General features: G+C 44.8%; 1 protein-coding gene across 1 annotated transcript in view; it reads right to left on the bottom strand.

Moving 5' to 3' along the window:
• ca10a (carbonic anhydrase Xa) overlaps nt 1-24,763 on the bottom strand; it is a 203,410-nt gene that overhangs the window by 17,128 nt on the left and 161,519 nt on the right. The window contains exon 4 of the mRNA XM_070927353.1: nt 6,436-6,621. Coding sequence (XP_070783454.1) covers nt 6,436-6,621 — 186 coding nt within the window. The remainder of the gene's footprint in view (nt 1-6,435; nt 6,622-24,763) is intronic.

Here is a 24,763-nt window from a genome sequence, read left to right as displayed (position 1 = left end):
CATATCAACATCAGTAAATGTGACCATTTTGTCAGCATCAAAAGGCTTCTACGTGTCAAATGGTATTTCATGCTCGCTTCTGGGGAAAAACGTTCCAAAAAAAACAACAAGAAAAGCCCAGCATCACCACACTAAAATAGTAATGGCTCTTCAGCGTGTTCGCAGCTCCTTTTTTTGGTTTTGTTTAGGCTTCAGGGGTTTCAGTTGGTTACACCTGCATGGGAAGCTACACTGAGCGGACGGGGTAAACACTAAATTGGGTGTGAAGGGTCACTGTTGCTTGGCTGGCCGGTACTCTCTGGAGTGTGTGCGTGTGTGTGTGTGTGTGTGTGTCTGTCCGGGGGTCATGACAGCCTCTTTATGGCATGATGGCTGACCTGGCCCCAGGAGTGGGGAGTTATGAAGACAGCAAGTCGATAGCGGAAGAGAGGTGTTCGGCGCTAACGGTGAGAGGGGGTTTAAAAGCACTGGGCTGGAAATGACGCTCTTCTTCATCTCAACTTCCATCCGTCCGTCCGTCCGTCCGTCCACCCTCCCTCGGATTAACCGGAGCGTAGATCCACAAAACGAACAGAACGGACAAGCCCTGCTGCTAAATCGCACATAGCCACCCGTCTGTTCCATCTGTATTAATACTCATCACGCCACATTGGTAATTGAACATAATCCCACATTTAGTTTCCTTTCTGCCTTCAGATTTATCTCGGCGTGTTTGTGTCTCCTCAGAACAAGCCGTGCACTGATGTTCTGCTGTGACTTTTTTTTTTTTTTTTTTAATCCAAAAAACGCAGCACAATTAAGATGCCGCGGTGCAGATGTGGGCGAACTGTGCCGTTTAATAGTGATTAATGATAATTACGGGAGGAGAGAAAAGGAAACAAGAACAAGCCCCCCCCCCCCCCCCCCCCCCCCCCCGCCAAAAAGCTCTGTGACCGATAATCTGCCGCAGCGATATTAGCTCAATGGGATTTTCCATGTGTGCGACTGTGTTTTGAAAGAGGACATATGAGGTGTTGTATATGTGATTGATGAGGTGGGGGGTGGGGGGGTTTGAATGTGTTTGGAACAGCTGCCTGTGGCGAATCCTTCTCAAACACTTAACAAGATTTATATTAAATATAGCTGGATCCTCTCGTTAGCGGCGTCCCCCCCCCCCCCCCCCCCCCCCTCAGTGTGTAGGGGCTAACTCTCTGTTGAATTTATTAGGTGTAATCCTAATCCAATATTCTTACACTGATGTTGTTTGAATGCGTCGTAGTACAATCACGTTTAATCAGATGACCTAAATGATGGGTATAAAAAGCCGTGACGGCAACAGCTGCTCACTGTTTGCCTTTCAAGAGCATCACTCGTCTTCTCCGCTGTGGTGTGGCAGTATTGTAAAGGGTTTCAATGGAGTTGATCTGTCAATGGTCGACTGTTGAAAGACGACGGCTCTCAGATTTGTCTTGTTTCATCTTTAGAATGTAACTCACTTGGTCACAGAAACTACATTTTCCTCCAGTCTCACAGCTTGTAACTTTTGCGCTTCTTTGTCGTCCTTCAGCTACAAGAGGGCCCGCGGCCGTTTTTAAAACACAGCACACAAGGTGAATTGTAAATAATACTACACCGTCCGCTGAGCCAAACCGCTGTTGTTCGAACCCGTGCCAAATGTGCGCTGAACGTTTTAGCCAACTGAGGATGGCGATTCCGGCCACTTTGTTCGAGACTGAAAATATCTCAACAAGTATTGGGGTTGTCCCTTGAATGTTCATCCGGCACCGCCAGCTCAAAGTCAGGTCGAAGATTTTTCATTGGAGTGGCACAGAGTTCCGTACAAACTTTCATGGTTTCCAGACGACGTATCCTAGGTCAGAGTTCGGAGTGTCTTGACAAATATTGGCTGGATCGCTATAAACTTCGGTGAATTGTAATAACTGTCCTAATGCCCTGAATTCTTCATCTAGCGTTACCATCAGTTCAAAATGTAAATGGGGTTATGGCCAAATACCTGCAAACGAACGACTTTCCCCATCAGCCTCAGCTGCACTTTGTGTTTACCGCTGGTGATTCCTTTACCTCGCTTCCAGAGCAGATTAGCACGTGTTAGCTTGCTAACAAGGGGAATGAAGGTGGCTACTCTGGTAAACATGGTCTGTTGCATGTTAGCATGCTGATGTTAGCATTTAGCTCATAGCACGGCTGTGCCTAAGCGCGACCTCACAGAACCTCACTTTTGTGAGATTGCTTCCCTCCCTCCAGACAACCACGGGTTTTTATCCATTTCGCTACAAAATGAAAATGAAGACGTAGAATAGAATTTAATCTGTCAAGCCACTTAAAATAAGGGACGGGTATTGCAAATTGCAAAAAAAACCCCACACAGAATCTAGTTTGTTGTATTAAAGAATTTTGCTTTCAGCACACTCAAATGTCAGAGTGTCCTTCAATGCACCAACGCCGAGTGTTTTCAGCATAGTCACTGCGTGACCTTAATTTAACACATAACCGACAAAAAAAAAAAGAAGAAGAGAGATGAATTCTTCCCTGTGATGGATCACCTACATCACGTCCGCACAGCAGACTGAAACACACACAAAGCAGCAGCCGCCTGGAAGGAAGGAAATCAACCCAAACACTTGTGGGATACTTTCCGACAAGGATCGGCCGTATTCTAAAGGAAGATACTAGGCCTTTATCACCTTACGTACGGCTCAAATCTAACGGTGTATAAACGAAACAGTCATTTTTTTAAAAAGCGGCTTGGTCCTGACTCACTCTGAGCCCCGAAGACTTTGTTTTATCCGCGTAACACAGGACGGCCCGAGTGTTCTCTGAGCGTAAAAAAGCAGGAGCCAACCTGGTCGAGGAATAATATTTTGGAATATTTTAGCACTTATTAAAAGACCAAGGTGTTTCATTTTCAGATTAGACTGTGGAGCAGCTCCGAGGGTCGGGGGGGGGGGGGAGCCACACACACACACACGCATAAATTAACCTTTGGATACGGAAATGTTTTGTATGGTAGAAGCCACAGCTTCAGTCAGTCTGTCTGGCAGCAGGCCTGCAGACTTGCATACATACAGTATTTTTTGGTAATCTCGTGAATTAATCACATTATGTATACAGATGAGTTGATTCACTTTTCTCTCTGTATGTCTCTTGTGCACAAGCTTTACGTGTTCAGGGCACACCGTTTGCCCCTTTATACCCCTGTGCAGAGGCCGCACGTTGCCGTGAGGATGGTATTGTATTGTGGGCTAGGACTTGTACCCACATGTGAGATACCCATAACATATCCGAAGATGAATATTTTTTTATTTTTATGATGCTGGTGATGCTGATGACTTTTATTTCATCTGAGGTGTATTTCAAGTGACATGTATGTGTATGCACGTGTGTGTGTGTTTGTAATTTGTACCATATGGGAGATTTATTTTATTTGATGGCAGTTTTAATGCTTTTTTTAAGGTTTGAATTTTGATTTTTTTAATTTATTTATTTATTTTTTACTACCATGGACCATGGTGTGCAATAAAACCGTGTTGAACACACACACACACACACACACACACACACACACACACAGGGAGAAGCACAAACTGTCAGGCAAAATGGAAGGCAGAGAAAGAGGCGCGATGAGTTAGGAGATATAAAGGGGTGATTTAAAGACGACAGCTTTGGAGTGTTAATGCACCCGCGCACGCACACACACACACACACAGATATACACACATGCCACCATACCCCCCCCCCCCCCCCCCCCGCCCCCCCAATCCTCCCACAGGCTGCCATTTCAGAAGGATGCTTTGCTTTAAAAAGTTTTAATATCTCCCTCTTTGTTCACGTTTCAAGGACACGCACAGCCACCACTCATCTGCAGATGGGGGGGCGAGAGGGAGCCGGAGAGAGGGAGAGAGAGAGAGAGCCAGAGACAGAACGAGAATTTCTCCGCATTTTTGATTATGAAACATCTCATTGGACCTTGAAGTCACGGCTTTGGCTCGGAGAGAGGCTGGGGTGGGCTATCCGCGGAGGTGGCGGAGGATGTTTTCTAGCTGCCATTTCACTCCGAAACTGTTGTTTGAGTGAGCAGAACATGGCAAAGGGGAATGGGATGTTATAACGAAAAAAAGAAAAAAAAAAAACATCTGTTAGCAACCTTTCCTGGCCTTGTTTTCCCAGCGGTTTGGCAAGCTCGAGCAACTATCAGTCTATTTGAGCAGCTCTGGCAGTTATTCGACTGGAAGGGGGGAAAAAAAAAATCACCTTTTGTTAACTCCTGATACAGAGAGTGTCATTGGAAGCAAATACAGTGTTTGGACCACATGCCGTCAATCAAGTGTATGGATTTGTTTCGATACGTGGGGAAAACAAAATGATAATAAAAATGATCATTGTTCCGTTGTTCCATGATTATGATTTGGACAGATTAAACAAAACAAGGAGAGGCCACTATTTTTAAATGTGCCAAATTGGCAGCCATTAGCTTCCATAAAACACTGTCTTAGCTTTGACTGGCGTTCACTAGCGTGTTTTTACCAAAACCCCGACAGAAGTAGGCGAATATTTATTTATCTATCTTTTCAGCTCTGACTGAAGAGATTTCTGTCAGCCCGTTGTCCAGCCACAGCAAACTCCACCAATCAGATGGGCAAGGCATCCTGTAGATAGCCTGGGAGGCCTAACCCAGGGCAAAGGAACTGCTCATGCTCCTCTCTATTTTGTACGGGCATTTGGGATTTTAGCAGCCTCCGTGGGAGTTTACTTTCCACAGCTAAAAACATGCATATATATATATATATATATACTCCGCGGGTATTTTAATGGCACGTCCCGTCCCTCCCCCATCCCCGGTGGAAACGACTTGCCGCCAGCACAACCTTTTCCCCTCCCTGTCGCCTGCCTCAGAGATCCTGTGTGCAACGTGGCAACAGTGTGACATCAGATTTCAGGTATCAGCGGCAAATTTCAGGGTGCTTCTACTCGGCTCTGAAGAACTCCTCCAAAGGGCAAATCAGTGACTGAAGGCTGGGGTGAAATAAAACATGAAGCCCTTAGAGGGAGCCAGGATACACAGTGTGTGTGTGTGTGTGTGTGTGTGTGGTGGTGTCCTTTCAGGCTTGGGTTACAGCCCTCTTCACCCCGACGGACGCAGTAAACACTTGTTTTATTATGATTTGAATATCAGCTCTCAGACTCTGAGGGAGGACGAATTATTATTATCATTAATTAAAATAAATTTGCCTGTCAAGACCGCAATTATTTTGTTGCCACACAAATCGGTTATGCATATAACGGCGGCGGTGGAACGCAGCGGTGTGAGTGACTCATGATTTTGTTGAACAATCAAACCAGGGAAGCTAATTGTTTCGCTCGTCAAAACTTTTCAAAATGGCAGAGTGTGCATGTGTGTGTGTGTGTGAGGGAGTTAAACGCTTAACTGTCATCTCCGAGACAAGTTTGTTCCTGCTCAAAGCACCGATGCAAATCGCACCCGTCATGTGAAAACTCATTTAGAACGCCACATGGCTCTCTGCAGACCGGAGGACTCATTTAGGGCTGCAAAAAAACTAAAAACTAGTGCTCACTAAGTGCTGGTGATTGTCGTGAGGGAGAACGTTTTTGCAATTCTTTACCCTAACCCCAGTAGGTTGCAGCCACTGGTCCTCCCATCTGCAGAAACACTTTGCATTTTAAAAAGTGCGCCACACAGATCTCCAGGACAGCCCCGACGCCGGACAAGAACCACGATAGCGGGTTTAACAAGATCCTGTCAACGTTCAACGATAAAATGTTTTCAAAAAAAAAACGCCGTCTTCTGCTCTATAACTGCGCACGGCAGCTGTGTTGTGGCTGAGGTTAAGGTACACTTGGTTACGCTTATGGTTATGTTACCACTTCTGCTACTGTAACAGTTCACTTGTGGAAGCGTAATAAGGCATTCAGAAAGAGCCGTCTGAGGAGTTCCACCAAACAATATTTTCATATTAACAGTGGCCCTACCATGGTCTTACAAGTGAATGCCAATGTCGCCCCGTGTCCGCAGGATGAAAAAAGGGAGGCAACGGTAACTTGTCAACGTGATTCTTCCGCTGCCCCCGAGTGGCCAAAACACCAATTGTTGCCGCTTTATTTACTTATTTAAAATTAAATAATTTGATTGTCCAAATGGCGCAAAGGAAATCGGTCAAAGGAGCACATTGTGGATGTTCTTATTTATTAACTTCACTCCTGAGAGCTTTGAGTTTAAGCTTTTTAAGCGTGGAAATACGTGCAACTGAAGATGAAAAGTACCTCTGTCTTCCACCTTGGATGTTTTGGAACAGTCTGGTCTGACAAACTCATTATGGCAGAGTTATGAGGTGTCTGCCCTCTCTGCGCACTTGTACACACAGGCCTTGACGTGATATTTTTTCCCCCCCCCATACGTTTATACTGCAAGTCACACACCTCTCCAGAGAAGGCCTGTCCGTTCAGAAGGTGTTCGGAGCCCTGGCCGTCCTCGCTGCCGAAGTGTAGCCGGATCTCCTCCAGGCGATGGCTGTACGTCATTGGGCCCCCAGAGATGTTGACCAGGTGCTCCTTGTCCAGTCGCAGGGAGACATGGCGACCCGTGTTGTACATCGTCCCTCCCACCTGGAGAAGAGCAGACGAGGCACATTTCAGCACCACAAGACCACAATCCCAACGAAGAAACACACAGCACACGTTCAAACCACACACTGTACACAAAAGATGGCCGACGCGTCTCACTTCCCTCCCGCTGTGCAAAAATTGATATTTTGGCTTCAACCAGCAACTCTCAAACTGGCCTTTTAGTTGGTTGGACTTATTACAAATGATCCAGAGGGACGTACGTGAACTGACGGGGAAACTCACTCATTTGACAGCACATTCATTCTTGTGTTTGTTTAACCGATGTAAGAGATCAAGAAGGAACAGCTGATGAGCACTGTTATTCCAGACTGCAACTTTATAATGACAAGGAGGAAGAAAAAGACGTTGTTGTATTAAATATTATGTATGTTTCACTTTTTAATGAGAAACTTCTAAAATATACAGTGTAGGACACAACACTGTTTTCCTTATGTGTCAGGAAGAGATTCCTACATTAACAAGCGTTACCACGGTTACCCGCATTATCTTGCACAAACACATACACATTGTTTGAAGCAGATTGGGAAAATTGCTTGTTTTTGACAGTTCCCTCGCTCAGCAGCTGCTTTGCTTTCACACCACAAAAGAACAGCAACGCTCTGTTTGGACAACAAGTGCTAAATGCTAACGCAAGTGGGGAAGAGTCATGAAGTTAGCAAACTGACTCAGTATTAGTCAGTTGAATCTGAATCCTTTCGAATTCATTAATTAAACATTAGCCACCGTGAGCTACTTGTCCTGAATTGGACAAGAATGCATTTTATTGCTCATGAATTCAACTTTTTTTTTTTTTTATTCCTAAAACAGAGAGAAAGTGCTATTTCTTCTTTCAAAAGCCACATCGACTCGCTTCAGTGAGTGCCAGATGAAAGCCGGACTTTCCCACAAGCCACAAACGCAGCACAAACGTTACGACCAAAAAGCGAAAGCAAAACAAAACAATCATCTAATTGCAGATCTTCAAGCTGCGGATCACTCCACCGAAGGGTGCCTGCCGACTCAACACAGACTTCAAGCTATGAACAAGGTGAAACATACCGATTGCCGATTCTCTCAGTTGGAACATTTTTGCAATTTTGCTTTACTTTATTTCGATGTTTCTATTCGGAGGAATAGGTACGTAAGTTACAGATGACAGATCTCCTTTCTCTATTCTAAGACCCCCTCCATCCCTTCCAAGGTCAATATACATACATACCTACACGCATGTATATACACACATATACATTTAGCAAACAATAGACCAAGACGTACAGGATGTATTCATACAGACTGAGTCCGAAGCTCTCTCTTTTAGTGAAAAGAAAGAAAGAAGACAGAGCACCGGGTTAGTCTGCTATTGCAAGAGGAGGCTTAGTTCAAGCAAAAGCTCTCTCAGAGTTTGGAACAGTCAGTGTCAGTGAAAGGTCTTGCTGATACTTTCATTAAAACGCTTTGCTTATGAGGTTGATTAAAATGAATTCTGGGTGGCATTGTGTTTCTTTCTAAAGGCATATGCTGTCGCACATTAGCAGTACACAAACCGAAAGCATCCGTTCGACTGTAGGTTTATTTCTATAAAAGAAAAAGAAAAAGAATTATGCAATGAAACTCGGTCTCAGAGAGCTCACACCAGACAAATCTTTTTGAACCTGAAGTTGTTGGAACAAAGGCTACTGGTGCATTTTGGAGGAAAGTTTGCCTCAGTCTCTGTCTTCTGGTTGACAAAGCGGTCGATCCTTTGTTTAGCGAGAGCTTTAAAAAAAAACAAGGGAGGAAAATCAGGTTTTCTTGTAGTCTTTTTCAGCTACGTTAGCTTTGGTTTTCAGTAATGAGGAAATGCTGTTGTCTTGCATTTTTGACAGCTTAGGAATCCGAGTTTTCATTGAAGCCCGCATCATCAACAGAGCTTATGCAGGAGCAGTCCTGGGGGCTTTATTTAATTAGGCAGCAAGGTGGAGGCGATGTTGTAAACTGCAACAACACTTCAGCAGACAAAGGAGAGAGCGGAGCATCAAGTCAAAAGAGAGAGAGAGAGGATAGGTAAAGATAAATAAAGAAATAACTTTGGCTTGTGGGGTTGAAATAATCAGAATACGTTCACAATCGATACACTGCGAGGTTTTAGGGGAGGGGGGTGTTACAAAAGCCAGGAGCAACGATCTTCATCGGCAGCTCTGTTTATTTATAATTGGGAGTTGTGAAGCGTTGATATTCATGCCACGACTTCGGCTGGACTTCCGTCGCTCTCATCTGCCTCTTTCCACCCCCCCCCCCCCCGCCACCCCGCTCCCCTCATTCGTCTTACCACTCTGCTCCAAAAAATCAAAGTGATCCAGGCCGGTCCTTTCGCAAATTCCCAGAGAAAGAAGTCTGCCCACACATTGTAAATATTTTATAGAAGCTCAAAAAAGGAAAAAAAAAAAAATCAATGATTTGAGAGGAGAAGAGGGGAGCGATGCAAAGAGGAGATAAGTACGGGGGAGCTGGGGAGGGAGAGAGGTGTGCTGGATCTCGGGCTCGAAGAGGAAAAGAGAGGAGCGAGTGAAAAGGGAAAGTCTTTTAGGTTTTCTTGGCAAGGCGACGAGGGCGAGGTTGAGACCCCCTGAAAAGGCCAGAAAAATCTCATCTCCCCGACGACCTCCTTTGGCTCTTATTCAGGCCCGTGGACCCTCCTGAAACATCAGACAAGAGGCGCGTCCAGCAGCCTGGCAACGGAGGGCGCTGTGAGGTAACCAGCTAAAAGAATATGCAGCCATGCATAGACATAGGATATAGGCGCCTCAGATACACCGCGTGGCCTAAAAGCACGTGTACACCCGAACATTACACCCACACGTCATTGCTCAACATCTCATGACAGAACATGCTGCTGTAAGAGTCCTGTTTCAGGTTGCTGCCGCTTCTAAAGTCAAATAAAAAAAAGTGGTCGCGCACAGACGCCGTAAAGTCAGACTCGTCAGTCTTTGGATGTCCGGTTTCTCACGGTTTCTTGATGATCCACCTATGCCTCGGGTGGTCCGAGGGTCGTCTTTATGGTGTAGAACGAGCTGTTAAGTAAGGCTAAAAAACGCTTTGACCGGCTGTCGCGTCAAACCACAACGAAACCGAACAACCAAAGACAGCGCACTATTTTCATTTAGTTCAGAGGCCGCAACAGCGTCGTCCACAGGTCCATTTAGGCGCACCTGCCTTCATTAAAAAGGTTCCTGAGCTGAGGTTGGGCGATGCCGTGCTCTTGGCTTAGCACCAAACTACCACTAGGTGCCGCCGAACTCTTTGCAATGAAATAGCCGAAAACAAATAGGAAATCTTTATAATGCTATAGACTTGCTAGAAGTGGCTCGAACACAGGTGTTTGTCTCAGGAGTTGGTGAAGACCAAAACAGAGCTAACAGGAGAGTCAATATGGGACTTCATTAGCTAGCATGACTGCTAAAGTGAATGGCAGTTGCTCTGACATTAGTCCGCTCACATGATCGACGCAACTTTTACGGGGGCCTTTTACGGATCCTTTAGAGGAAAAAGAAAAACGGATTCACGCGAGCTTTAAGGCTGTGAAACGATGGCGGTTTCGCGAGCAGCCATCACCCAGGTCAAAGTCACTTTGTTGTCCCATCCGTCCACGTTGCTGTGCCAACAACAACATCACGCTTATTATGTGTGTGAAGATTCTCAGTCATCCAGATCACATGTACATATGTCTACAGCCGCTCTCAAGGATCGAACGAGAGCTGGAATGTCTTCGGGAATTTAGTCCGGTTGCACTTCTGGATATGACATCACACATACTTAAGTCTTTCAGTTGGGAGAGCTACTCGTGATCCTAAACACAGGTCATATCAGGCATTTGACAGTCCCTGGCGTAACAGCCTCCACTCTTCTGGTTTCAGGCCTTCCACCAGATGTTGGATCCCAGCTGCAGGGATTTGATCCCATTTAGCCACAAGAGCATTAGTGAGGTCCAGCACTGATGTTGGGCAATAAGGAAGGGACCTTCCCCAACCTTTAGACAATATATAGCAGAATCAGAAATACTTCATTACTACACCTAAAGTAAAACCCATAACCTGTTCATGGCAAGGGCTCGTCCAGAATTTGAACCCGGGAGCATAATTATGAAGCGCAAAAAAAAAAAAAAGGAGAAGGAACAGCTGGAATATTGAGTTTCTCCCGCCTTATGCCCTCCCTATAGTTTCACGCGACCGTTGCAAACAGCGCGCACTCGTTGCACACGGCGACAGCCAATATCTGTTGTTCAGGCTGATTTGCTCATGTCAGGGTAAATGGCTAGAGGCGCGAGTGGTGGAGTGTGGTTGGGGGGGGGGGGGGTGATCTCGCTTGTCTCACAGCGAAACAGAGAGATGAGGCTGCTAAAGATGTAGCATGTGCAGTAAACAAAAAAAGCTGCGCCTTCTCTAATTGGTAATTCCTTCATCTCGTGGGATCGGTATTCCCCCCCCGGCCAGTGAGGTGAAGCTCTCACACAAACAGCAAAACAGAAGAGGACATCTCAGACATGCAAAGGATCAACTTTAAAATTGCCTATTTTGAAAAGAGAAACAAAAGAGAAAGAAAACGTAAGGAATCCTTCACATTCTGAGTGAAATTTCGAAAAATTTCCAATCTTCTGAGGTGGGGTCGAAAGGGACCACTTAGCCAGCTGGTGTTGGAGACCAGACCGGTTTGAAGAATAAACGAACACACACTTGACGAAACAAAAAAAAACCCCAAAACAAAACCCTGCCTACTTCATTTGTCATGTTTCTGCTGCGACAATGACCCGACAAAGTCAATGCGGTGGAAAGGTTGCAAACGAAGCAAAAGGCACCATATTCCAATCTGCTTTCTCATTATTCTCCCGGAGCCGCAACACTTCTGCTCGCGGTGAGGTAATTATTGCGAGCAGATTGTGGGAGTTCGTATTTTCATTCTCAGAGCTGAATGTATTTCTGAAAAATCGCCGGCTTATGTGCTCTATTCATGGAAATAAAGGCCAGCCTGTCAGATAAGCAGAGGGCCGTGCGCCGCTTGTACACCGACTGCGCCACAATCAACAAAAACACTCGCAGCTGTCCGACTCATCTCATGTCTCAACATTATAGTGTTATACTGATTATACTGTCTTTGCTTTTACGCTAATGGCTTCAGAATTACAGCAGGAAGGCACTGCACTCCACTCGTTTGTTGAGAGTATACTGCCATTAACAGTACACACATTCCGCAGTTCAAGTCGTGGTGATGTGCTGCACATTAGCGTTCAGACGGCCTGGAGCTGAGGCTTTTTGCTCTTTCAAGCCGCGTCACAGAGCTCACAGAAAAAAATGAATAACACACCAATCAGCCACATGAACACACACACACACACACCGCGGTTTATTTTGACTGAATCCCCCACATACACCGTCCTGCTGCCCCAAATACTCACCAGAGCATTGGCATATTAGTCCGCCACTGAAAAATGGTCCCCAACAAATGCACCATTTCCTCCAGTTTGAATCACTTTCGGTAATAACTGAGTTCGGGTAAACACTACAGTGTCCAGCTGTTTCAGGAACTGAAACTGAGCCTTTAAAAAAAAAAAAATAAAAAAAATGAAACTATATATTTGTGAACTGTTTTTAAAGATTTATACCTACATGCCACAGATGTAGTTCAGAAGTCTGAAAGTACTGAGAGACGGCCCAACATATTGTTCCTTTTGAAATCCCTTTCATGGGATTTTTGACAATAAAACAAAGATATATATATATCTGTGTGTGTGTGTGTGTGTGTGTGTGTGTGTGTGTGTGTTTGGACGTACACTGGTTACATTTCTGGGTTATGATAATGTCTTTATCAGCCGCAACATTCATGGCAAAATGTGGCCATGGAGACACCTACTGTAGCAGGAACTACCACAGAAGAGGTTTTGAGTGCTTTGCCAGGTGTTTATGTGTCTTTCTGTCAGATGTTTGTTTAGATGCAGCCACGGTGTGTAGCTGACCTGAAAAAATGAAGGCCGGGTTTGAAGATGGGTGTGGTGCGAGCAAGGGCGCCCACGTACTTTGCATTATTCTTTCAGTTTTGGGGTTGTATCCACATGGCTGAATGCACGTACTGTAAGTCGAGCACAAGGCCTTGCTCGAAGCGTCCCAGCTAATAAAAATCCCTCTAACAGGAGCTACTTGGTGTGCCGATCCATCTGTTGTTGATCCAGCACCCATCCTATTGGGCACTGGGACGTGCGTGTCTTTTTTTTTTTTCTTTCTTTCTTTTTTTCTCGACCGATATCTCCCCATCCCTCCTAATTTGCACCTCCATCATTACATCCCTAGTTCACAGCAGAAAATTTGATTTGCAGTAGCAGGAAAGGCACAGGTGTCACGAATAGCATTAACAATTACCAGTTACCGTGACATCCATTTTTTATTATTTACATCTTTGCTTTTCTTACTGTTACATGTCAAAATGTCCTCTGTGCGGAAAAAAAGGGCCTATGATAATGCACACCCCTAATCCACCCACACAGGCGTTTTTAATTTGCCTCATTAGACCAGCGTGGGGGTGTAAAAACTGGCCCTGATTGATATTTCCCTATTTCTCTTGTTACCTTTGCTGCACCTGCTAGCTTGAGACAACTTACTTCTTTTTTTTTTTTTTTTTATACAATACATGCAGCTTGGTGACGTTTTGTGACTTCCAGCACAGCTCCAGCCAACTACGACCTAGGCAGAGTTGAACCTAATCAACCAGGTGTGCAGGGGTCTTTTCTGTGGTAACAATTGTGTATATACTCTAATCTATATTTGTGTTATGAATTGTTGACTCACTCTAAAGTGGGGGGGGGGGGGGGGGGGGGGTCCAAACTGCAGGTTGAGAAGCTGTGACAAACAGCTCATGATGGAGGCTATTAAGCCACTTTAACCCAACTGCTGCAATTCGCATCAACATCGTGCTACTTCTTGGAGTCATAACGCTCATAAATCTGAGTACCCAGACATGATACACGTAGACGCAGATTAAGTGTGACTCATGTTTTTCTAAGGATATCATTATCTCCGATGTCCGTCACCAATAAACGTCCATAAATCCGCTTAGAAGTCATGGAACAAAAGACGCTCCTTGTGACTGCAGAACTTGCCTGAGAATTATCACGTTTTGACGTTTCCTTCAGTACCAACGGAAATCCAGGGATAAATATCTGTACATCCATGGGCACATTGTAAACAGGAACTGCTAGCAGCTGACTCTGCTTACTTCTAACGGCGCCAATTTGCCAAAATGTAAACCAGATATATATATCTGGTAGGCTACCTCACACTTAACCATAAGCCTCACCGTAACCCTAACAGGCCCATAAATAACCCAGAATTAACTTCACTAAAGGCGAGGACCAACAAAAATGTCCTGGGAGAATTTCCCTCTTTGGGCGACACACACACACACACACACACACACACACATTCAGAAGCACACACGAGTCGAGTGTGCGCACATGTACTGGCAGCCACTTCGACTTCGATCCCAACAAGCGTATCAAAAACGCATCAAAAAGACGGAGGAAGCTGCCGACGCGGTTTGATTCAGATGGCGACTGAAATCAAGCAAACGGCGTCAGTGCCGAGTCTGACAGCTGACACAACATTTCCCGCGCACACATTGTTACAGCACAGCTCCAACAATAAACAGATGCACAAGCAGAGAGGCGAGATCACAGCCGTCAGCAATATATAGGAGCGCGCTGCTGGCCTGTGCCTGATGTATATTGAGGCTTTCTATGTTCATTAGTGTAAATTACAAAGTGCCATCCTTTGCCACAGTATCTCATGTCATATGTCACCCCCCCCCCCCTGCTAATACACCTTCAGGCAGCCGAAGCACGCTTTAATTTGTTCCCGAGAAGCGTCCAGGAGCGATAGAGCCGAAAAGGACAATTGCAATTGCGCGCCGGCCCTCCCTTAACGGATAGTGATGATCGCAACGTACTACCACATTAGAGGTAATAGCTTGGTGAACGTAAACAAGTCATAAAGGAGATTGTTGACTGTCTGGGGCAGACTTGGTAGTCGCGGGCAGGTACGGTAATAGAAAACATCAGTGGCATGCTGGTAATGAGAAAACACAAGGAGCATCGTCATTATCTGAGCACACAGATCAATAGAGTAAATTACCCCTTGTTACAAGAAGTCTTCGCTAACTACTGTATATGTTCGGCTATTAGGCTGCAGCATTGCTCCGTTATAGAACATTTTCAATATAAACGCCACCGTTACTGAATGAAAGAGGGTTTTTAGCTGAAAGGAAACCTCACACCTAAGCAGTAAAGAACACGTTTTAATACGCCAAAGGACTGCGCGTGCCACCACACAGGGTGAAAGAGCTCAGCAGTGGGGATGGTGATAGGCTACATTAGACAGTAACTGTGCAATGCACACGTGTTTTTTTTTTGTTGCAACCATCAGATGGGTTTTAATATCTTCTCTAAAGGCCCGCAGCTATAAGCACTGAATCACGTCACAGTGTGATGCATTTGATTGAAAGACTGGCGCGCTCTCATTAAAGGTGTGCAGGTGCGGAGGGTGAATGGAACGGATGGAGATGGAGGGCATGCACCTACAGAACACAGGAGGGGCAAGGAGGGAAAGAAAGAAAGAAAGGAATTAAACACAAGCAGGGCCGTGTGGGTTGCAGCTCGGTCAAGTTACGGACACACCTACCAGTACAGCCGTTCCAGTAATGCGACATGATGAGCGGGATTCAATGCAGATCTGAGGCAGCTGGAAAGAGATTTCGTGTCCTCACCAGAAAAACAATAGCATCTGTAGTTTGTTCAAATCAAGCCTTTCACCAGACAAGAAGGCTGACATTGGGGAATTCTGAAAACCCCCCCTGGATTATGTTCATTGACAATGTTTTTTTTTATTGTTCACTACTAATATTTTAAAATGCTTTCTTTCAACAAAAGGTATGCCTGCACGGTCAACGCAGGGATATGCTCGAAACAAAGTTTCATCTGACCACGTCTACAAGCAAAAGCACCATTTTCCAGATGGCAAAAACTCAAAAGGTGGGACATAAAAAAACAAACAAACAAACAAACAAAAAAACGCTGTCGTAAACAAATCGTACAAATGGAGATTACAGCGAGCGCTTTTGGACAGTCCCTCCTCGAAGGCATTCATGGTGTTTCATACATGAAAAAGTAGTTGTGCGAGGACAATCCTCTTCACACCTCTGTGAATTCATGAAGTTTCCAAAATTGTCTGATGCAGCCCCTCCGATCACCAGCATGGAAAAGGTTGCCACAACCATGATCCTAACCTTAAAAGGTGTCAGTATGCTTCAAATTAGCAAGTAGTATGGTTGGGCGTAGGAAGTGTCTTTGGCACCGGAGGCTTCGGTTGGCATCCTGTTTCCTCCCAACCGTCAACCTCAGTTTCTTTTAATCAGGGCTCCGATCTTTCCCTAACCTAAATGAAATGGGTTTCGCTACCCAAGCCCTGATGGTAGCGGTGGCTGATCTGAAAGCCTTTTGTAAGGCCCATATGAGTCATTTTGGAACAACCTGACAAACAACATATTTTGTTGTTTAGGTATGAGGACATGTTGGGGCATGGTGTCCCGTCGTTGGGGCGCCACATGCTTATGTGGGTCATTTCAGAAGGGCAATGACAACCAACCACCTCTAAAATGTTGTATTTAGGTCATCAATTTACACAAAGAAACAAATACTAATCTAAATGCATGAAAATCAAAGCATTACAAACATCACATTCATCTCTGTCGCATGATTTGTGTGCAGTGGGGTTGTTGAGCTAGTTCATAGGTCACTAACAGGCAGACCGCGGTCCGAGTCCGGACCCAGACGCCGTCCTATACGGACCTGGACCTGTTATCAATAGATTATTAAGGGCTTCTACTTTAACCGGCGCAGCTTTTCTAGTCTTTGCATACGTGTTACGCCAGCCCACGTGACGCCACTCAGCCAATCAAATCTGTGCATTCCGGGCGATAAACATCGGGACTCTGAATCCAGACAGACGAGAGAGGTGAGAGGCGAGTGACAGATGATAAAGACGAGTTACCGATACAGGGAGAGAGAGACTGTTCAGTCAAGATGTGAAACAGTTAACAGGGAAAAAGGGAAACTAAATGCAGCCCTTCTTTTACTAAATGAGAGAAGAACATTATACATATCTGCAGTATTATATATCTGTAGAGTTCAATGTTAAGTGACAATAAATATTGTCAGAATTTTTTGAATTGTACTTTCTTTATTTGATTTGACAGTCAGTTGTTGATGACATGCAGACGTTGCTACAACTACTAGGCTATTTCAATATATATCACACTAAATCACAACGCGAGTTAGACATAATGATGTTCCGGACCTTTGCTTGAGGACATTTTCTCTAACTGGACCCCTTCGATTTTTCGTCGAATGCCCCTGAGCTAGAGGATGCTCCGAGAACAGCGAGAAATGGGATACGTTTACTGACATCAGGTGAAAACATTGTGATATTATGATATAAAAAAAAAAGAACGTTGGAACAAACTTGTGCACTGGAGTATGAAGCCTAGAATAGATGTCCAATCAGGCCTCCCTCGATCAACAGAGAGTCTCTTAACAGTTGAAATAGGCTGTTAAAGTCAATGGGTGGAGTGAGCAGCAATTAATTAAGACCCTGTAAAACATTAGGAAATCAATCAGGCTCCAGTACCTCAGGGACCTCATTTATAAAAAAAAATGTACTTGTTTTTCCATTTTCAACGGGATAGAAAGACAGAATGCACAGTGACCAACTATGCCCCCTCCCCAGTTCTGTACAACTGTGCATCACACTTGCAATTTACAGAAGTAAATCCCTGCAGTTGAATATGTAAAAAAGAAAAAGAAAAAAGAAGACAAAACTTGTACACAAATACATGAATAAGCTCAATAACTATGACTACACATTGACATCAAAAGATGTTTGAAGTATACAGGTTCAATTTGGTAATATACACTAGGGCAGAGTTAATACCCAGCTGGGAGTTGGACTCAATTTGTTTCGGAACCCGTCACTTTCTCTTATCCCAAGGTTCTAGATGCAGGGACCAATCACAAGTACATTGTTAATCTGATTCAAACGCCCATTACATACAATATGAAGCTTCACGGGAACACTGTTTTTGGCCTTCATTGATTCACCATTAAGACCACACACCAGATGGCAATGAAGGGACACTTGAATAAACCCCATTCGTGTTCCATTGTAGGACGATCTTAAGGTTGACCCTAAATTCTTACGCGGTCAGTGGTCACGTTCATTTTCAAGCTGAAGTCATCATTAGGTCCAATTGGTGTCATGGTGTTGAATGCGTGAAGTTAAAACATGCGTCTCTGGGCGAGTTTCTCTAAAACATCGCCTCCTCTAGTAGGTATCGTGGCTTTCTCAATCCCACAGAGTTTGAATGAAGAGGGAGAACTGTGGTTTGCTTCAGCATAATGTTTTGCAATTGCGTAGTCCATATTGCCTGTACGGATTGTAGTTCTGTGCTCAGATATTACTTGTTTAAGGGGCGACATACACTAGACCACAGGGGCATGATAACATGTAAATCACGAGTCGATTTATAAACTCCCCGAATGGGAATTCTCCTCCCAGTGTCGGGGATCATTGAACGATTTCTTCTTTTGTTGTACTGATGCAGAAAGGCACGTTTGCCACATCTATACGTGCCAGTTGTTGCTGTCAGCCATGTTGCGCCTTGTTTCGAGTCATACTTTTGTACATGACAAGTGTTTTGAAATCGTTGGTGCTCTCCCCAACGAGAAAAGAGGTGGGTGATTTGCGGAAGTCCTTTAAAGATTGTTCTGTTTGAAGCACAAGCCAGTGTCTCTTGAATGTCTCTTTTATTTGTGAAGCACAATGACTATATTCAGTAAAGAGATTCAGTGCAGTCTTTGTTTTTTTTTGTTGTTGCATATTAGATAGGAGATCAGAGCGAGAGGTGGTGTTGGTGTATGGCTTTCTGAGTCAGAGGTATAACCTCTTTCCTTCATATTGTGTGTCATGGGGTTTAAATCAGATTTAACTACGCACTTGTTGTTGGTCCCGGTATCTGATTGCTTCCTAAATAATTGGCTCCGACTTCCAGCTGTGTATTAACTCTGCTCTTCTGTATATTACCAAATTGAACCTGTATACTTCAAACGCTCCGATGAAGGCTCTGTGCCGAGCCAAATAAACAAGCGAAAGTGAAAGTGAGTATTTTGCCCTCGTTGACCTGGAAATTTCGGATGCGCTACATTTTTTGGGAATATTGGATTTTGGGTCAAGCGCTCCACTGGGAATCCCATCGTTGAAGCGCAACCCCCTTTTCCAATAGACGTTCACATCGTCACCATATATCGTGCATACCGTAGACTCTAAAAGGAAACTTGAGCCAGAAATTCCTCATTTCCACATCAAGAAAGGCCCAATATCAACACTAGCCTGGGTAGAAGAGCCGAGGTCTCTTCGTAGTCACATTGGCATAATCACATTTGATTGTAGGATTCCTCCAGAGCATAATGAGCAGTGGCAAAACGAAACCTGCGCACACTTTGAAACAAACTGCCACGAAAGCACAAAAATCCAGATAATACATTTCTCCTTTAAGTCATTCTTTAAACTGTTGGCTGTTGGGAAAAGACGGCTTGTGAATCCTGCTGCAGAGGCTTCTTTAATGTGACAGCCTAACAGCCTTCTCGAAAAGAGGAGACTACGCCCCCCCCTTTAATCACATTAGAAGAAAGTGGTCAGGGGAACATGTATGGTTTTGCAAAGTGATTATGTTACATTTTTAATTCTGAGTACCTCTCTGAGCCTTTAAAGCTGCGGGCTGATTCTTTTTATTCTCCGGCTGAAAGCATATGTTTGTCTTTGTGTCCACGATTATCTGGAGACCTCTGATGTGCCAGAATAGTGAATTTCAAAAGAGCCATTGGAGCGTCTCCCGGATCTGGCCATCAAGATGATGGCATTTAAAGATAACTTCCCACGTCACAGAAACAAACAAAATAAAAAGCACTGGGACCGGAGTTAAAGGAGGCTTGTGATTGAGCATACCAGTTTAAGTCCCTGCCTGAAACACTCTGTGTCAAACATGGTTATCAGGGGGATCATCAGTTAAAGTCCATTCGGAAGGACTGACAATCACTTTGGAAAGGTATAGTATCTCTATTTCTGCAGCTCTTCTTTTTCCTCTCTTTTCTTTGGTCCTAGTCAACTTTTCCAAAATCCTACACCTAGGATCTCTCTTTTCTTTTTTTTCTTTTTTAGGGCTGTTACTTTGAACCCCGGAGCAGTTTCTCCCTTTGCTGGGTTTGTTTGGACTTGTGAGAACGCAGCAATTCACAGCAGGCTAAATCAATTGGATCGAGCTCTTGTTGACAAGGAGGTTTCTTGGTACGTTTCCAAACCAAGCCGGGAGCGTCGTTTGGACTGAGAACGTGATCTGAATGCGATACCGCCGTTCTTGGCCTCGCACAATTTCGTGAAATTTGAATGTTTGTCTTCAAATACAAATGATGTGCTCTTATGTGTGAAATGTGCAACAAAAAAAAAAACCCTGATGCTCATGAAGAAGACATAAGTAAAACTGGCAGTGGGCCTGAGGGCGTGAAGGTTCAAACTCTGACAGCTCAGGTTCAGTTCCCAATTGATACAAAGAAGTTTTTCAAGACGAGTCAAGCCTTCATTTGAAGAAAAAGTTTTTACCGACCATGTCCAGAAGTACCAAGAATCCAAACATTCTCTACAGCTGAACAAAAGTTAACAACAACAACAATATATAAGGAATAGATCAACATTTTGGGAAATACACTTATTTGATTTCTTTGTGATAGTAAAGATGAAAAGATCCGAAACATACGTAGCTGGAGTAAGGAAGAGCTTAGCCTAAATTAGCAAGACGGTGAAACAGGGGAGAAGAGGTCGCTTGGCTCTGTCAAAAGTACCAACACATCTAAAGCTCACAGACTAACTCTTTCCAAAAACAATGTCACTGGAACTATCGCAGAGGAAATAGTCCCTATGAGTGCCATTGACAGAGTAATGGGAACTTGGATCGGAGTTGAAGGCAGGAATCTCAGAGATAGATATCTCAAAACCTGGACAAATAATTAATAATTCACATAAACAGCCCTTCCAACTCTAACCCCAACCAGACTTGTCTGAATTCTCTGACCTCTACCGCTAACTAACCTTTTTATGTGAACATGCACCCTTAATTATTCGATTATTGTGGCCCAGAATTCATGCACCAAATGTCGGATGTATTGCAGTGAAATTTGGTACAGACCAATCAGGTGCCCCACAGATGATTTTTTTTGTTTGTATTTGAGTGTTCGGCTCTCAACAGATCAGTTCCGACCTCCCTGGCTCACCTTGTTACTGCCCCTTTGAGCCTCCACTCAGCTCACTGCTGGATTTCTCACCAGAGTTCCCCTGCTTCTTACTGAACCTAATTGCTTGATGACGAGCGGCCACTGATTCAGCTCTCCTCCCCACGAGCCCTCTGCTGCGTCCGACTCTCCTCCTGAGCTTATTACTCCTTTTGTCATTCCCGCCACGGCGCCAGCTTTCACTACGGAGCCGGCCCGGCCAGATTAGCTGTCCGTAACCACCGCTGGAAATCAAGTAACAGCTGATAAGACAAAAAAAAAAAAAAGGCAGAGCATGATGTCATTTGCAATCAAAAAAAAAGGAGAACGGCTCTACTTTGGAGTTCAACACAAGAAAGTTCCATTTGTTCCCAAGTTCTCTCAGCTCTGGCAAGGTCATATATATGTATAACGTGTACAAGTATCAAGAGGGCGAATGAAAATAATGGACTTTTTCTCCACTCCCACTTTTCTGACATTGTAGTGCTTACCTCAGGGCAAAGACAGGCAAAGGCAGCCAATAGCTTTGATGGAAGACAGATACGACGATAAATATTTGATGCTATTGATGGGTTGCTGTGCTTAGAATGAGAGCTATGGAACCCGTGCACCCTAACATAATGAAAGGTCGTCCCCTGCCAGCAAACTGACTCTGCATCTGTGTTTACAGTAATCACTGGAAGAGGGGATATCGGGTCTAAAAGCAGATATTGATTCAATACTGATCCAGAAATACTTCGGAAACCTGCTGAGTCAGTTGACGGAGAAAAAAAAGAAAGAAAAAAGAAGCCCTTTCAATGCAATTAGCTCTGAACATCGGGGAAAGAGCTTTGAAGAACAATTAAAATGTAATTCACAGAAATGCACGTTATTTACATAGTGTAAAGTGTAAGTGTAGCCTGCCTTTGAAATTAAATTCAGAAAACAGCGGTTATTTGAATGAGAATATCGGACCCCAGCGGTGTCTTGCTGGACAAAACAGAAGAGGAGGAGGAGGAAGATGAGGCATTCCCAGCTTGCTGTTCCTAGCATTAACTTCATCAGCCGTCAGTGCTCTCTGGCTGAGTGACAGTGGGCAGGTGTAAAGTGGCATCCGTCGAGCCCCTGATTAAGACCGAGGCTATGCCAGCGAGATGACAGCACAGCGGAGAGGCCCGGTAGGAAGTGCTGCTCTGGCACCGGTCCCACAAAGCCATCTGTTTTCTCATGGGCCGCGTCCACGGAGGGGAGAGTGGCGGCGAGGCCCGCACACATGATGGAAACACGACGCAACATTTAATCCAACGTGATCATCCACACAGTAAGCCCATTTTGAGGATGCTCTCAGCGGCAAAAAGCCCTTATTTCAGCATAAGCGCACGTCGCGCCCACAAGGAATGAGTTATGGCTTCGGGTGTCTCTGCGCGCACCTGTGCAGCGTTTACAGACGGGGTCTCGAAACCTCAAACTGCTCACCGGGTAGAGGAGGAAAGGAGGTCAGGATTAAATTTAAATTTGCGTCGGAATACTTGCAGTCTACTCGTCTAAAAAAAATAAAAAATACGACAATAAACCCCAAAAAATGAAAAAGCTTTTAAAAGCTGCACGAATCAATATTCTTTTATGAACAAATGATCAAATAACTGAGGCGTCGTTCACAATGACGAACCCACAGAGAAGTATCACCAACACTTGCAGTTCCCCATCGGAGCTTTAAGACCTCTTTTAGCTCGTTGTTTTGATTTTTCCCAGGGCCCCAAAAAACTCTGCTGCTGCGGCGGGGGGGGGGTGGGGGCTGTTGTTGTTACACTCGCAGCTCACTGCTGGAGCGCTGGAAGCTGCTCCGACTGTACCGGCATCCTCATTAGCATTCAGACAGAGTGTGCGGCACTACAAAGCTACTGTCGGCCTACTTATCATTGTGGGGTGGTTAAAAAGCAGGAGCCATATGTATGCGTCAGCCTGCACGGAGTACTGTATCTTATCTCTCTGCGGAAGATCTGGATTCACACCACAGCTCCGGCTGCTCTGCTGCGGGAAAACGCTGAGGCCAATTTTTCAAGTGGAAGGCCCCATATTTGTGTTTTGCTCAGCGCTCTGAGTGGTTTGGAAAGCACTTAAGCAGAACAAAGCCTTAGAGTAACTACTGTCGTGATTGAACTTGGGAGGCTTTCATTTAAAAATCACTTTGGCAACTTAACAAACACATTTGAAGATGAGGACATTAAAACCCAAACAGATTATGGCACTGACTTACTGTACTTTCATGCTTTCTGGGGTTTAACTTGATACACAAAGTACCTCAGCCAGGGAGCTTTAGGAGCAATCACAAATTACATAAAATGACGAAGTAACATCATTATTTTGCTCTGCCCAAACAGAGAGCTAAAGTGGGAAAGGAGGGAAATGGTGAGGGGTGGGCATGGAAAGTGAATCAAAGAGATGGAGGAAAAAAAAAACAACTTGTCCTTATGATGCATCTTAAAATAGGGCAGGTTGCCCACGCAGACACTCCTGGGTACTTGGCTGATTTATTTATTTTGTTTGTGGTAAGGAGCGATCCACTGGGCATTGGATGAGGGGAAAGCCCTATGGCCCTAAGGCTCTCTTTATGCAGCTAAGGCAGCAGTAACTCTAAATTTAACCCCCCCCCCGATTTTTCACATCATTATCACTCTGCCTTTCCCCCCCCCCCCCCCCCCGAGAGTGTGAGAACTGAGAACTGCTTCAGAGTTGGTTTCCGAGTGGCTGGGGGTGCGTTTCAAAGCTCAGAATCGCAGAGAAAACCTTGTGATCTGAGTCGTGTTAAGCCGCCAGACAGTGAAGGCCTGTGGGACCGCGCTGCGATGGAAGTGAAGACTGCGGACAATAAGTTCCGCCGTGATTTGTATCAGATTCACGGTTAGTGTTGACATCCCGCCGGCTACGGAAGAAAAAGACAAGCAGGCTGGCAAGGTTAGAATCATCGACGAGAAGAAACGGGAGAAAAACAAGGAGCTCGATAGCCTATGAAATGAGTGTGTGCTAAGTGGGTGAGAGATGAAAGATGAGGTTCAGGGATGCTGCTCGACTCGCTGGATGGAATCAAAGATATAGAACTGAACCAGTGAAACAAAAGGGTGGAAGAAGGCGAGGAAGGCAGGAAAGCACAGGCCTTCTGTCGTTTTAAAGCCTTTTCTCTTTATCTGTTGTCGCTTGAAGTCAAATACTGAGATTGAAGGGCTTGTTGCAGAGTCTTCACTCATTAACACGAGAAGCAAGTTATGGTGGCAAATGGGCTCCGTGCTTGATTCTGTAGTCCTGTTTGAATACTAATATATAAATATCCTATCCTCCTTTGCCGGGATCAGACTGCAAAATATTCACGTGTTCAAAGTCAAGCCTTTGTCAAGACCTACAAGTCCCAAGTCAAACCCGCTTCAGGACCAACAAGTCCCACATAAAGTCCAAGTCCAGACCAGCAAGTCCTCAGTCAAGCCTGCATCAAGACTAACAAGTCTCAAGTAAAGTCCAAGTCAAGACCTACAAGTCCCAAGTAAAGCCTAAATCAAGACAAACAAGTCCCAAGTCGAACCTGCTTCAAGACCAACAAGTCCCACGTAAAGTCAGAGTCCAGACCAACATGTCCCAAGTCAAACCTGCTTCAAGACCAACATGTCCCAAGTCAAACCTGCTTCAAGACCAACATGTCCCAAGTAAAGTCCAAGTCAAGACCTACTAGTCGCAAGTCAAGCCTGCTTCAAGACCAACAAGTCCCACATAAAGTCCAAG

This window comes from Enoplosus armatus, chromosome 20, assembly GCF_043641665.1.
Source record: "Enoplosus armatus isolate fEnoArm2 chromosome 20, fEnoArm2.hap1, whole genome shotgun sequence".
NCBI classification, from domain to species: domain Eukaryota; kingdom Metazoa; phylum Chordata; class Actinopteri; order Centrarchiformes; family Enoplosidae; genus Enoplosus; species Enoplosus armatus.
The sequence above is the reverse complement of the archived record's forward strand: the minus strand, read 5'-3'. Positions and strand labels throughout refer to the sequence as shown.